Source organism: Bos indicus, chromosome 29 (assembly GCF_029378745.1).
Source record: "Bos indicus isolate NIAB-ARS_2022 breed Sahiwal x Tharparkar chromosome 29, NIAB-ARS_B.indTharparkar_mat_pri_1.0, whole genome shotgun sequence".
NCBI lineage: Eukaryota > Metazoa > Chordata > Mammalia > Artiodactyla > Bovidae > Bos > Bos indicus.
Genome location: NC_091788.1, coordinates 28,559,239 through 28,571,270, shown reverse-complemented (window position 1 = coordinate 28,571,270; position 12,032 = coordinate 28,559,239). Strand labels below are relative to the sequence as shown.

Below are 12,032 nucleotides of genomic sequence, written 5' to 3'. Positions count from 1 at the left end.
AGGTTTAGAATAAAAAATCCAGGTACTTCATTTCTGGAAATTGTAAGAATAGTTGCAAGAGTCCTGATAAAATGGCTTTCCCACAGAGAGAAGGTTATGAGTCCTTTATGTCCATCCGTAGTGTAAGCTGCCCCGTTGGACCTCATGTTTCTAGTGTGCTTTTACAAACATACTCAAGGCAGCCTTATGGATTCATGTCTGGAAATTGCCAGGAATACTTTCAGCTGACCAACTATCCATACTCATGCCTTTGATACTATAGATTGGCACTTTACCTTGGAACCTGAAAATAGGTTGTTCTAACTGACAGGAAGTTTTCTTTCTTTTTTTTACCTTTATTTGCTAAGTGCCTGATTTATTTGATGTTCAGCTGTATTTTGTCCTTGCAGGCTTCGTGATCTGACTCTGTTTTCACTATTCCTCCGCATATGTTACATGTATCCTACCTAGTGGGAGGGAAAGTACTGTCATTTATCTTGGTTTACAAGCTGCTCTGGCCAACGGATTTCTGTGGCATTTACATTAACATTTTATTTTTCATTAGAAATACTTCTTTATGATTTATAAAACAGTTCATGCAAAATTCAGAAAATATAAAGATTTTTAAAAATTCATACATCTGCCACACGAAATGAATCACTTTTAACACGTTTAATTTTAAAAATTGAAGTATAGTTGATTTACAATATATTAGTTTCAGGTGTACAGCATAGTGATTCAGTATTTTTGCAGATTATACTTCATTTAAAGTTATTACAAGATAATGGCTATGATTTCCTGTGTTATACAGTACATCCTTGTTCTTATCTGTTTCATATGTAGTAGTTTGTATGTTTCATATTTTAATGCACATTTACATAGGTTAGATGATACTGAATGTAACATTTCCTCTTTTGTTCACTTACCACTGTTATAGTCATTTTGTAATGTTGTTATAACATCTTTATAAATGTAACTTTAGATGGCTGCTTAATATTCCAGTTGTGGTGTAATAACTTTACATAATTATTTGTTTCCATGTTTGACTTTTTTTTTTGTTTCAAACTAGTTTATTTAAGGATTCCAGTTTCACTCCTCAATGAAGTGAAAGTGAAAGTCGCTCAGTCCTGTCCGACTCTTTGCGACTCCGTGGACTGTATAGTCCAATAGATCTTATGTATTTCTCACATGCTTCTTTGCTCTTTAGTTCATCTAGTTCTGAAGGGTTACCAAGTGTTATCTTCTTGATCAGTCAACCATCTTCATAACAAGATTTGTTGACACATCCTGGATTTTCTGCTAGAGCCTCATTCATTTCAATTATTTCTCCTAATGGAGAAGAATAGAACTCTCTAGTAGCTTTTATGCTTGCCAAAGCATCAGAGTCCTCTTGTTCAATTTTTTCCCGACTTCAGGCAGACTACAGCAAAAACACCTCCCAAAGCTTCTTGTTCCTTATGTATTCAGAAGAATATTTATTTATTAGTGCCTATGATGACACAGCCTTTAGGTAACTTATTTAAGAGGAAAAGACAAGTACATGGGCTATATTAATATAGTGTAATGTTTTATCTCAGAGGTAGGTATCAAATGATATGGCAACACTCAGTTAGGGGAGGAGCGTTTTCTGCCCAGGAAACCCTGGGCAGACTTTGAAGGAGAGCATGGTAAACTGAGTGTTTATCCTAGAAAGGTCATGGAGTAAATACAGTGGGAAAAACCTGCCTCCATGAATAGCCTATAGAACTTTCTCCCTTTTTACAATGTCTAGACTTCCAGTTTCAGTGTTCTTCTTGTCATCATATTATGCTCTAGACGTAATATATATATATTTTTTATTCTTCAGCTCCCACTTTCAGATTTGTTTCCATGTGATGATTTTATCTTCTCATCTTTGGGATAACAATAATATAGGATCTTCGACTCAGCTAAATCCAAGCTTAGCAATCCTAACTTGGGTGTTTTTGTATATTAGTGCATGAGGCTTGTGAAAAAGGGGAGAGATTTTTACTTTCCATAGGACTTCTTGCTTCACAGTTTCTTAACTATGGATTTTCATCACACATCCCGTGGGTGAGATGTTTAGGTTTTGAGGGTTCTAAGCCAGCCAATAAAGTCATGAAATCAACCACGGTGTCAATGTTGTGCTTCTGGGTGGCTGTGTCCTTCAGCGCACAAAGGACACTCAACCAGCTAAAAGAGACGAGCTCAGAGATGTTGGCTCGGAGGAAAAGAAGGATCACATTGAGGTCATTGATGGGACAGCCCAGCATTTTTCTGCTGAGAAGATCAAAAGCTGGGAGCATCTCGTAGATGGAGAGGAGCCGTTTGTCCCACCGGCAGAGCCGTGTGAGGTTGTATAGTATCACTGGAACCAACAGGGTGTAGATGGCTACGCTGGCGAGACTGACAATCTGGAAGACAGACAAAGAGGTCAGCCTGCATGTGATGAGGTCGGGGATGTGGGTCTCATCATGTAGCAGCCCTGTCTTGATGGAACAGCTGAATTCCTCTTGGAAGAAGACGTCCAGGTGAAAGTGGCCCAGGTACAGGTAGGTGGCGGAGGTGAAGAGGAGCAGGAGGGCGTTCCTCAGGAGGTAGGTGGCCACTAGTGAGTGTGAACGCTGCTTACAGGCCAGGTACCGCTCCAGCAAGGGGAATTCAAAGTACCGTTCTTTCCGAGCCCTGGGCAGGGGAGGAAAGCGGCCAAGTTTAGGAAGAAGCATTTAAAACTGTATCCTGAGGGGGCTTCCCTGGTGGCTCAGTGGTAAAGAATCCACCTGCCAATGCGAGAGACATGAATTCAGTCCCTGGTTTAGGAAGCTCCCACATGCCGAGGAACAACTAAGCCCCTGTGCCACAACTACTGAGCCTGTGTTCTAGAGCCTGTGAGCCGCAGGCTTATTTGTCCCATGGCGTGTGGAACCCACATGTTCCACAGCTGCTGAAGCCCGCGTTCCCTAGAGCCTGTGCTCCGCAGCAACAGAAGCCACCGCGGTGAGAAGCCTGCGCACCACAACTAGAGTTGCCACTGCTTGTCACAACTAGAGAAAAGCCCATGCAGCAACGAAGACCTGGCACAGCCAAAAAAAAAAAAAAAAAAAATCAACTGTATCCTGATGTACTTCCCTGGTTGCCCAGTGGTTAATACTCCATGCTTCTAATACAGGGGTCCTGGGTTCGATCCCCAGTCAGGGAACTAGATCCCACGTGCCGCAACCAAGACACGGCACAGTCAAATAAATAAATAAAATTTAAAACAAAAACAAAGAAACTATATCCTGAGAGCTGCATGGGGGAAGTAACAAAATCTGTGTATCCAGCATGGTATTCTTGGCTCACAGGAACATCTGTCTTTTTTGAGCATAACCACTCCTCTCCCCCAAAACAGGTATGTGAGTGTATCTTAATTCTCCAAGTAATGAATGCAATGCAGTAAACCCAGCAAATGATCAGTGAGTAATAAATGACCGATCACTCTGGATTTCTGCCTAGCAGGGCAGACTAAATCTGTAAGCTGAAGCAGGATTCTTAGGAAGCACTGATTTATTAAATTAGCACAGGACTGGGGTGCGGGGGAGCAGGGATTCTAAATTACCATGTTCTGGTTTTCAGTCTGCTTACTTTGTGTGTGATTTTTAGGTCAGTTCATTCATTTTATAAAAATAAGTGTGCTTACAAGTGTTTGTTGAGAGTTGTATTTAGGTATATGTAATCCAGTCTCTGCTCTGAAGAAGCTTGCTGCTGCCAAGTTGCTTCAGTCGTGTCCGACTCTGTGCGGCCCCATGGACTGCAGCCTACCAGGCTTCTCTGTCCATGGGATTCTCCAGGCAAGAACACTGGAGTGGGTTGCCATTTCCTTCTCTAATGCATGAAAGTGGAAAGTGAAAGTGAAGTCACTCAGTCGTGTCTGACTCTTAGCGACCCCATGGACTGCAGCCCACCAGGCTCCTCCATCCATGGGATTTTCCGGGCAACAGTACTGGAGTGGGGTGCCATTGCCTTCTCCCTTAAGAAGCTTACAGTCTGGCTTTCAGGGAAAGGGCAGAGGAGACATGCAAATATGAAATGAAAATAATGCTTGACTTGTTGCTAAAAGATGGATACAAACCACAGTAGTTGTAAAAGTTAGGAGACAGACCACAGTGTGAGCTGGAGTGTTCAGAAACATCTCTGGAGAATGTTATTTTAGATTGGTCTTCCAAAGGTAGATAGGGTTCAGGAAGATAGACAGGGGAGGAGCTTTTTTCAGAGGATAGAAATGTGCACAAACTGGGGTTTCAAATCTTAGCTCAACTGTGCTTAGAGGGGGCCTGCCCTGGCCACCCAAATTAAAACTGTGCCTCCCTCCACCTCCCAGCCTTCCTGAGTCCCTGACCCTGGCTCAGTTTTCTTTATCCACTTATCTTCTACCATATAATTTATTTGTGTGTTATGCTCATTCATTGTCTGCTTACCCTCAATACAATATTACCCCTTCCTCCCTCAACACACATGTACACAGACATCTCCATAGCACCCAGAGCTGTGTCTGGTGCTCCATAAATGACAAATGAGTGCTTAAATGAATGAATGGCTTGTTTGGGAGAAAGGAAGGAGACTGCCCAGGGGGCATGGAAGGTTTCCGTTACTTGGAAGTTTGAGAGAAGCTTGACAAAGTAGTTGATGACAGTGTGTGGAGGGCCTAGGAAAAATATTTGGGAGAACTTGGATCTTTTTTCCTGCAGGCCTGGGAGAAGCCATTCAAGTTTCTGTAAAAGCGATCTTTCAGGACTTCTCTAGTAGTCCAGTGGTTAAGAGTCTATCTGCTAATGCAGGGGACATGGGTTTAATCCCTGGCCCAGGAAGATTCCACATGCCATGGGACAAATAAGCCTTTGTGCCACAACTACTGAGCTCGTTTGCCCACCCTAGAGCCTGTGCTCCACAACGAGAACCACTGCAATGAGAAGCCCGCTCGCTGTGCAGTCAAAAACTAAAATAAACGAATAATTTCAAAAACCTCAGTAGAGATTTTTTAAGAAGTGGTCTTTCAGAGGTTAACCCTTTTGTGACACTTTGCATTCACCTGTAAACTGGAGGCACACTCCTTTTCCCTCTCCCTGTACAGAGATGATAGTGCATTAATGAGGTGATGTGTTAAGCACTTTGAATTCTAGAGAAGGATGGTGCAGAGGAGAGTTTCAAGATTACCCTGCAAGGTACCATTTTAGTGCTCAACAGAATCTTTCGGAAAGGAGTGGAGGAGACAACTCACTTCTCCAGCTCGTCCCAGAACACATCAGTGTCTGAGCTCTCCTGTCGGATCTTCAGCATGTGCTGCACCAGGCGGATGGCGCGGTTGTAGGACTTGTCCAGCTCGCTAATGATGAACAGCAGGTCCGAGCTGAGGGCCGGCACGGCTGCATACTGCCACAGCAGAACCGGCAGGTACATGGCCACGGCCAGGGCCAGCAGCGAGTAGGGGAGGGCCTGCAGGGGAAGAGAAAGCTGAGGAGGGCAGCCCAGGGTTGCCCAGACCTTGCACCCTTGCAGAGAGAGTGCTGAGGGAGGGATCTCATTTGCTGATTCCTGTCTCGGAAGGGGAAGGTAGAGAGAGAGAGAGAGACAGACAGACAGACAGAGTCGGGAAGGAAGGGAGGAAGGGAAGAGAAAGAGCACTAGCTGCCTGTTCCCACCGCCCATGCATGTTATCCTGGGTTGCCACCTAGAGGTCATGGCCATGGTCATTATGTCAGTCTAGGGGAGACCACCTCATTCCCAATCTTCCACTTTTCTTGCTCTGACCACTCCAGATTCTTAACATCAGACATCCAGAGTTCACTAGCCTTCAAAATGCTGCCAGGGGCTCTGACATGGCTTTTATTTCGACTCTTCAGAGAGGAAGTCAGAGCCCCATTTCCTCCATGTAGTCTGCCCACCACCCCTCCCCACTGCCCCCTCTCCCCGCTCCCCCTCACCCCCATATGCAGTGGCTTTTTCTCCTCTCTGGATTCTTGATAAGACCAAACTACACATCAGGCACTGTCTTGGATTCCTTGGGTGCTGTGTCTGGTCTCTGTGTGTGGAAGCTGATGTCGAGGTCTGTATAAATTTGGTGTTCTTCATTATAATGTTTGCTCCCTGAGATGAAGGATTTTTCCTTATGGTTCCTTTTCACATTCACCACACCTAACAGGTTAGGCCTACTATTTTGCACACAGTAAAAACTCTACTTACAGAGACTTAGTTAAGGACATGTGTGCTGGGTACTGAATATGCATTTTTCATTCAGGGTCAGGTACTATCAGTATTTCTATTTTATAGACAAAGAAACTGAAGCATGAAAATGTTGAGAAACCCCCACAGGGTTATGTGTCTAGTAGGTGAGTGAGCAGGATTTGGATCCAGGCAATTTGATTTTGGAGTTTAATCCCTTAATAAAGGGGCTTCCCAGGTGGCTCAGATGGTAAAGAATCTGCCTGCAGAGCAGGAGATGTGGGTTCAATTGTTGGGTTGGGAAGATCCCCTGGAGAAGGGAACAGCTACCCACTCCAGTATTCTTGCCTGGGAAATCCCATGGACGGAGGAGCCTGGTGGGCTACAGTCCATGAGGTTATAAACAGTTGGACATGACTGAGCAAATAACACACACCTTTAATAAATACTTGACTATAGCTTCTCCAAACTATAGTTTGAAGAAAAAGAGGGAGGGTGCATATTTGGTTGTGTGTGTGTGTTTCTGAACTAAATGAGAGACAGGATAGGAAAGTCATATCAGGCCACGAGAGAAAATGGGAACATTTTCACTCCTGTCTAAGAAATTATATTTCTTGAAAATGAACTCTTCACCCTAGAGCTTCTGTTTCAATAGGTTTAAAGTGGAGCCAGAGAATATGGGCTTAAAGAGCTCTCAGGACATTTCATGATTGACAATTTGATTCTCTTCTGATATGTAAATCCCCGCTGCAGTACTTTGAACTCGTTACTGTCTAGATCCTGCTTGAATACTTCCAGAGACAGACACCTCATTAACTCTTTCTATGAAGTCTCCGTTTTTTTTTTTTTTATTAAACTTTTTATTTTATATTGGAGTATAGCCAGTTAACAATGTCATGATATTTTCAGGTGGACAGCAAAGGGACTCAGCCATACACATACATGTATCCCTTCTCTCCTAAACTCCTCTTATATCTAGGCTGCCACATAACATTGAGCAGAGTTCCCTGTGCTATACAGTAGGTCCTGGCTGGTTATCCATTTTAAATATAGCAGTGTGTACACATCGCTCTTAAACTATCCCTTCCCTCCACTTTCCCCCTGGTAAAATCTCTGGTTTTGTCTGGGTCCTAGAACTGTGGCTTGAGGTGTAAATTGTTATAACTATCATAAGCTGTAAACTGTCATAACTAGAAAACGCTATGAGTGACCTCTGTTTAAAACTGTAAATTGTACATACATATTACTTCTGCTCCCTCATGAAACCTCACTAGAATGACAATAAAGGGACCCCCCCATAATCCTGTAAGGACAAGGAAAATAGGAGAGGAGACAAGAGCGACAGTGTGTTGAAACCTGGGAAGTAGTTGTGTAATAGAGGCTACCAGCCTGCAGAGAGGATGCGGTGTTGAGGTAGGGGCTGCAAGTGCTTTTCACCACGCACAGAAGCAGAAAGGCTCAGGAATGGGAGATAACCAGATGCATCTGAAAGTGGGGATGCACGTGGAGCTGGAAACAGGAATACTGAGGAAACAGACCCGCAGGTCCTTTCTGAAACATGATGCCCTCAGCCAACCACCCTTATGGTTTATTCTTTGGAAATGTTAAATCAGACAGATTCTGCACTTGGGTCCATTGAGGGCAGGGGGCCATACTGAGAATGGGGGACAGGGGGCAGTGACCTGTGTAAGTACTGGATGTTGACACCCACAGTTGAGTTCCAAGAGGATTGGCAGACAAGCTTGATGCCAACTGCCTGCTGCTCCCTCTGCATAAGTTAGGGACTGACTGATTCTTCTTGGGAAAACTGACCAGTCCAGAATATCAGATTGCAGCTGTTATCAGCTGATATTTGAGGTTTTCCTAATGAAATGGCCCAAAAAGTTCCCTTTAAACTGACTGCTTCAACCTGAGGCAGTCAGATAAAAGCAAGTGAGCAAATATATGACCAGATATTCGAAGAATGCCTGAAACATGAAAGTCAATGACCAAAATAAAATGGCAGGGGCAGGCAAGGAGAGAACATAATGACTCAGTTCCTCCCCCTCCATCCAGCTGGTAGAGCCCCAGCCACTTTACCTTGTGAGGCCAGAGGGATTTCGTCTTGGACTGGCCAGACTCATCCTGTTCGTGGTGAACCAGGGAGTCCCAACAAGAACTGTCCACGTAGGCAGCCTGCCGGATGCTGAAGTTACTGGGACAAAAGCAGCTGATAGGAGACCCTGAAACAGGAACAAAGCTTGAGGCAGCCCTGGGTAGGGGTGGGGGAACAGGGAGCTGGGGGACAATCAGTTAAGAGCTTTCCAAGGGTCACTTCCAGAACTCCGACCATCTCTGTATCTGTCAGGCACTGTCTTCTTCCCAGGCCCTAACTTTCTGGGTGAATGAAGAAGTAGGGGGAGGCTGACACATCTCCCTGGGAAAGTTAGTGAGCTCACTACATAACCAGAAAAGAGAGTCAGAAATCCCAAATCAGGGACTCCCCTGGTGGCCCTGTGGCTAAGATTCTGTGCTCCCAATACAGGGGACCTGGGTTCAATCCCTGGTCAGGGAATTAGATCTCACATGCTGCAACTAAGACCTGGCACAGCCAAATAAATAAATAAGTATTAAGAAAAACAAATCCTGATTCTGAGAAAGCTCACATTGTCTTTAATAGAGGTGGCAGATTTGCTGAGTTAATCTAGCACCTGGACCACTCAGTATATGTATTTGTTAGTGTTTCTGCTCAGGGCTGGGGTTCTTGAAGATGAGTGGATTCATTGATGCTGTGATGACACAGCATTTATTGAGCACCCGTGTTGCTGTCAGGCTCTGTCAGGCACTTAACATGTGTTCTTAAGTCAACAATCCAGGAGGTAGGGAGTAAGAAAAGGCCCCAAGAAGATAAGAGATTTATCTAAAGCTTGGCTAATTAAAACCTTTAGAGGTCCTGGAAAGATGATACGACTCTAATGTCTTTCGTCCACATGAAAATCAAAACAAACTAATTATTGCAATGATTTCAAGCATACTGGAATTAAGGCTATTTTTTATTGCAAAATTTTGGAAATGACTTTCAAAGCTTTTCTGCGTCTCAGCTTTGCTGGCATCCTAAACAGATGCATAATCTCCCTTTTGGGTGATGCCCGGCCCAAGTCATGCGATCTGGACAGGGTGGGGGCTGTCTTGCTTCAGGGCCTACTGGGGCTTGGAAGCCACTTACCGGAGGAGAACTCCTGGGCAAAGGCTAGTGACACCAGCAGCAGGGGGAAGCCCACGGCTACGAACTTGACCATTCGGTCCAGGGGAAGCTCCAGACGCAGTCCTTTGAGGCGGGGGCCCTTGCGGTCAGGCAGCAAGGCATCTGAGAGCATGTACTCTGCAGCTGTGTGTGCGAGCGACATGCTGCTGTTGAGCTTGGGCCCAGGGCTGGCAGACGGGGGTCCTGGAGAGTGGGGTCCCGGAGAGTGGAGTCCCAGTAGGTGGCAGCTTCAGGGAGCAGGCTTTCAGCAGATGGTTCCTGCAGCCTGGGCCTCAAGAGTATCTGTGTGAGGAGCGGGCACTGGTTCTCTAAATAACTGGCTAGGCCCTGAGCCAGGCACCTGGTAATTAGAGGGAGGCATCGCCCAGTGGGTCGTTACTGGAGGAGGGTCGGGTGTCGGCTGGGGCTGGTGCCAGGCCGCCCTCTGGACCGTTGAAGGCAGACGCAGTCCTATGGCTTTAAGCTGCCCTGTCATTAATCTAGTATTTTTGGTGAGGTGGGGGAGAGGAGGAGGGCTGTCAAGCAGGCCCCCTATGTAATTGGTGTGGAATCTGGGTGGAGATTGCTTAAATGTGTGGAAGGCCCTCATTTTGTGGTTTGGGGTGGGAATGGAGCCCCCAGGACTCCGCTAGGGTTGCGGCTCCTACATAGTACTTGTCCCAGTGATGATTTCTGCTTCGGGCCCAGGCTCCTTCCCAGAAACTGATCTGTTTTTGGCATTACGTCCCCTGCCCTGCTTCTGGTCTGTTTCTAAAATGTTTCAACCACATATTTACAATTTCCTTATGTTTACATTTTTTTTTCAAAGCTCCCATTAGTTCTCTAGAAAGCTGAGGGAAGAGTGGGAGTGTTGACGTGCAGAGAGAACATGACCTGTGAAATCTGGAGGGAAAGTTTTCACTGGACACACAGCAGCACTGTTTTTCTTTTTTTAATTTTTATTGAGTGACTGCAGGAATCACCTTTGGCTCAGTATTCTCATCTATCAAAAGGTACTATATTGGTTGCGAAAAATTGTAAAGATTGATGAAGAGTATTGTATAGGAAGATGGATTGTAAACTGTAAAGTGTAGTGCAAATGTCAACGTTTCATTTATTTATTTAAAATTTATTTAGCTGTGCTGGGTCTTCGTTGTTGTGTGTGGGGTTTTCTCTAGTTCTGGTGAGGATAGGCGACTTTAGTTGTGGTGCTTGGGCTTCTCCTTGCTGTGGCTTCTCTTGTTGCGGAGAACAGGCTCTAGGGGCATGGGCTTCAGTAGTTGCCCTGTGGCATGTGGGATCTTCCTGGACCAGGGATCAAACCCATGTCCCCTGCATGGGCAGGCAGATTCTTAACTACTGGATCACCAGGGAAGTCCAACTCTTACTTTGATTTGGTGGGGCTGGATGGGTAGTTGGAAAAGCAAACACTGGGGCCTATGGTAATTGTTGAGGCAGTCTGAACGCGGGTTGGAAAAAGAATTTCCAGACACAGAACATTTCAGAAGGGAGTGAGGTTATTAAGAACAAAGAGCAAAGATAAAGTGGGCACTGTGAGCACAGCGGGCAGACCTCCTGACAGACTGGGGAAAGCTAACAGTTTTCATGGGTTAATAGCCAATTTTTATAGCTTCAAGACAAAGAAAATTCCTGCTGGAAGATTGGTGCTAGGTGATTGGTTGGGGCACTATAGGGAGTGGATATCTATAGGGAGTGGACATTTACTGGTGTGGGCATCTTTGCCTAATTGGGAGTCAGGAAGCTTGTTAGTGATGATCAGGGGCTTTTGACAAGGTTACAAAGGGGCTCAGTCAGCTTCAGAGGTGAACTTCATTCTGGGCTCTGCTTCCGTGGCCTTGGTGTAAAGCCTCACACCTGTGTCATTTGCGGCAGGACTCAACAGTAATCTCTCTAGTACCGCCCTTAGACTTGGCAAGAGAGGCTTGACCTTGGCTCTCAGGCTGGTCCCCTTTGGCTGTGGCCTTCCCACAAGGCAAGGAGTGCATGGGGCCACGAGGATGTGCCTGTTCAGGGCCCGTGCATCTGCTCTAGGCCATTCTTCTCACACCTGGAGTGCTGTCATTCCCTGCTCCGATGACCCCTGTCTGCCTTTGGGGCTCGTGCAGGCCTTTTCTTCAGGTACACCGTCCCATCAGCAGATTATGCTGCTGGTGTGCAGCCCCTCACTGAGGGGGTGTGGATGGAATTTAGAAGTTCTGGAATTTAGAAGTCATTGTGCAACTGTGAGGCTTCTTGCAATGTGGGACTTAATTGGGTGGGGGAGATGGGAAGATTGAGAAGATTGAGTAGACTGAGAAGATTGCTTATGTATTTTTTTTTTTTTTTTTTCCTTTGGCTGTGCTGTGAGGCTTGTGGGATTCTAGTTTCCCAACCAGGGATCGAACCTAGGCCGCCTGCAGTGGAAGCACAGAGTCCTAAGCTCTGGACCACCAGGGAATTCCCAGGGACTTGGGCAGTTTGAGGATTCTCAATTTGAATCTGACATTCCTGAGCATTATGAAGGGCTGTGTGTGTGTATGTCAAGGTAGGCAGATAAAGCATATTTTATTTAAGTTTGCTAACTTGATTTATAACTTCTGATTTTTTAGACACATGGCATGTAGGCTGGCAT

The 12,032-nt window shown here is 45.5% G+C and overlaps 1 protein-coding gene across 1 annotated transcript; it reads right to left on the bottom strand.

Annotated features, from left to right (window-relative positions):
* Positions 1-1,389: 1,389 nt before the first annotated feature.
* PANX3 (pannexin 3) lies at positions 1,390-9,694 on the bottom strand. The gene is made up of 4 exons (XM_019954636.2): positions 9,383-9,694; positions 8,257-8,399; positions 5,237-5,451; positions 1,390-2,664 (listed from the first exon to the last, which is right to left on the bottom strand). The coding sequence occupies exons 1-4, from the start codon at positions 9,561-9,563 to the stop codon at positions 2,025-2,027; spliced, it is 1,179 nt and encodes a 392-aa protein (XP_019810195.1). The 5' UTR covers positions 9,564-9,694; the 3' UTR covers positions 1,390-2,024.
* Between the last annotated feature and the right edge of the window lie 2,338 nt (positions 9,695-12,032).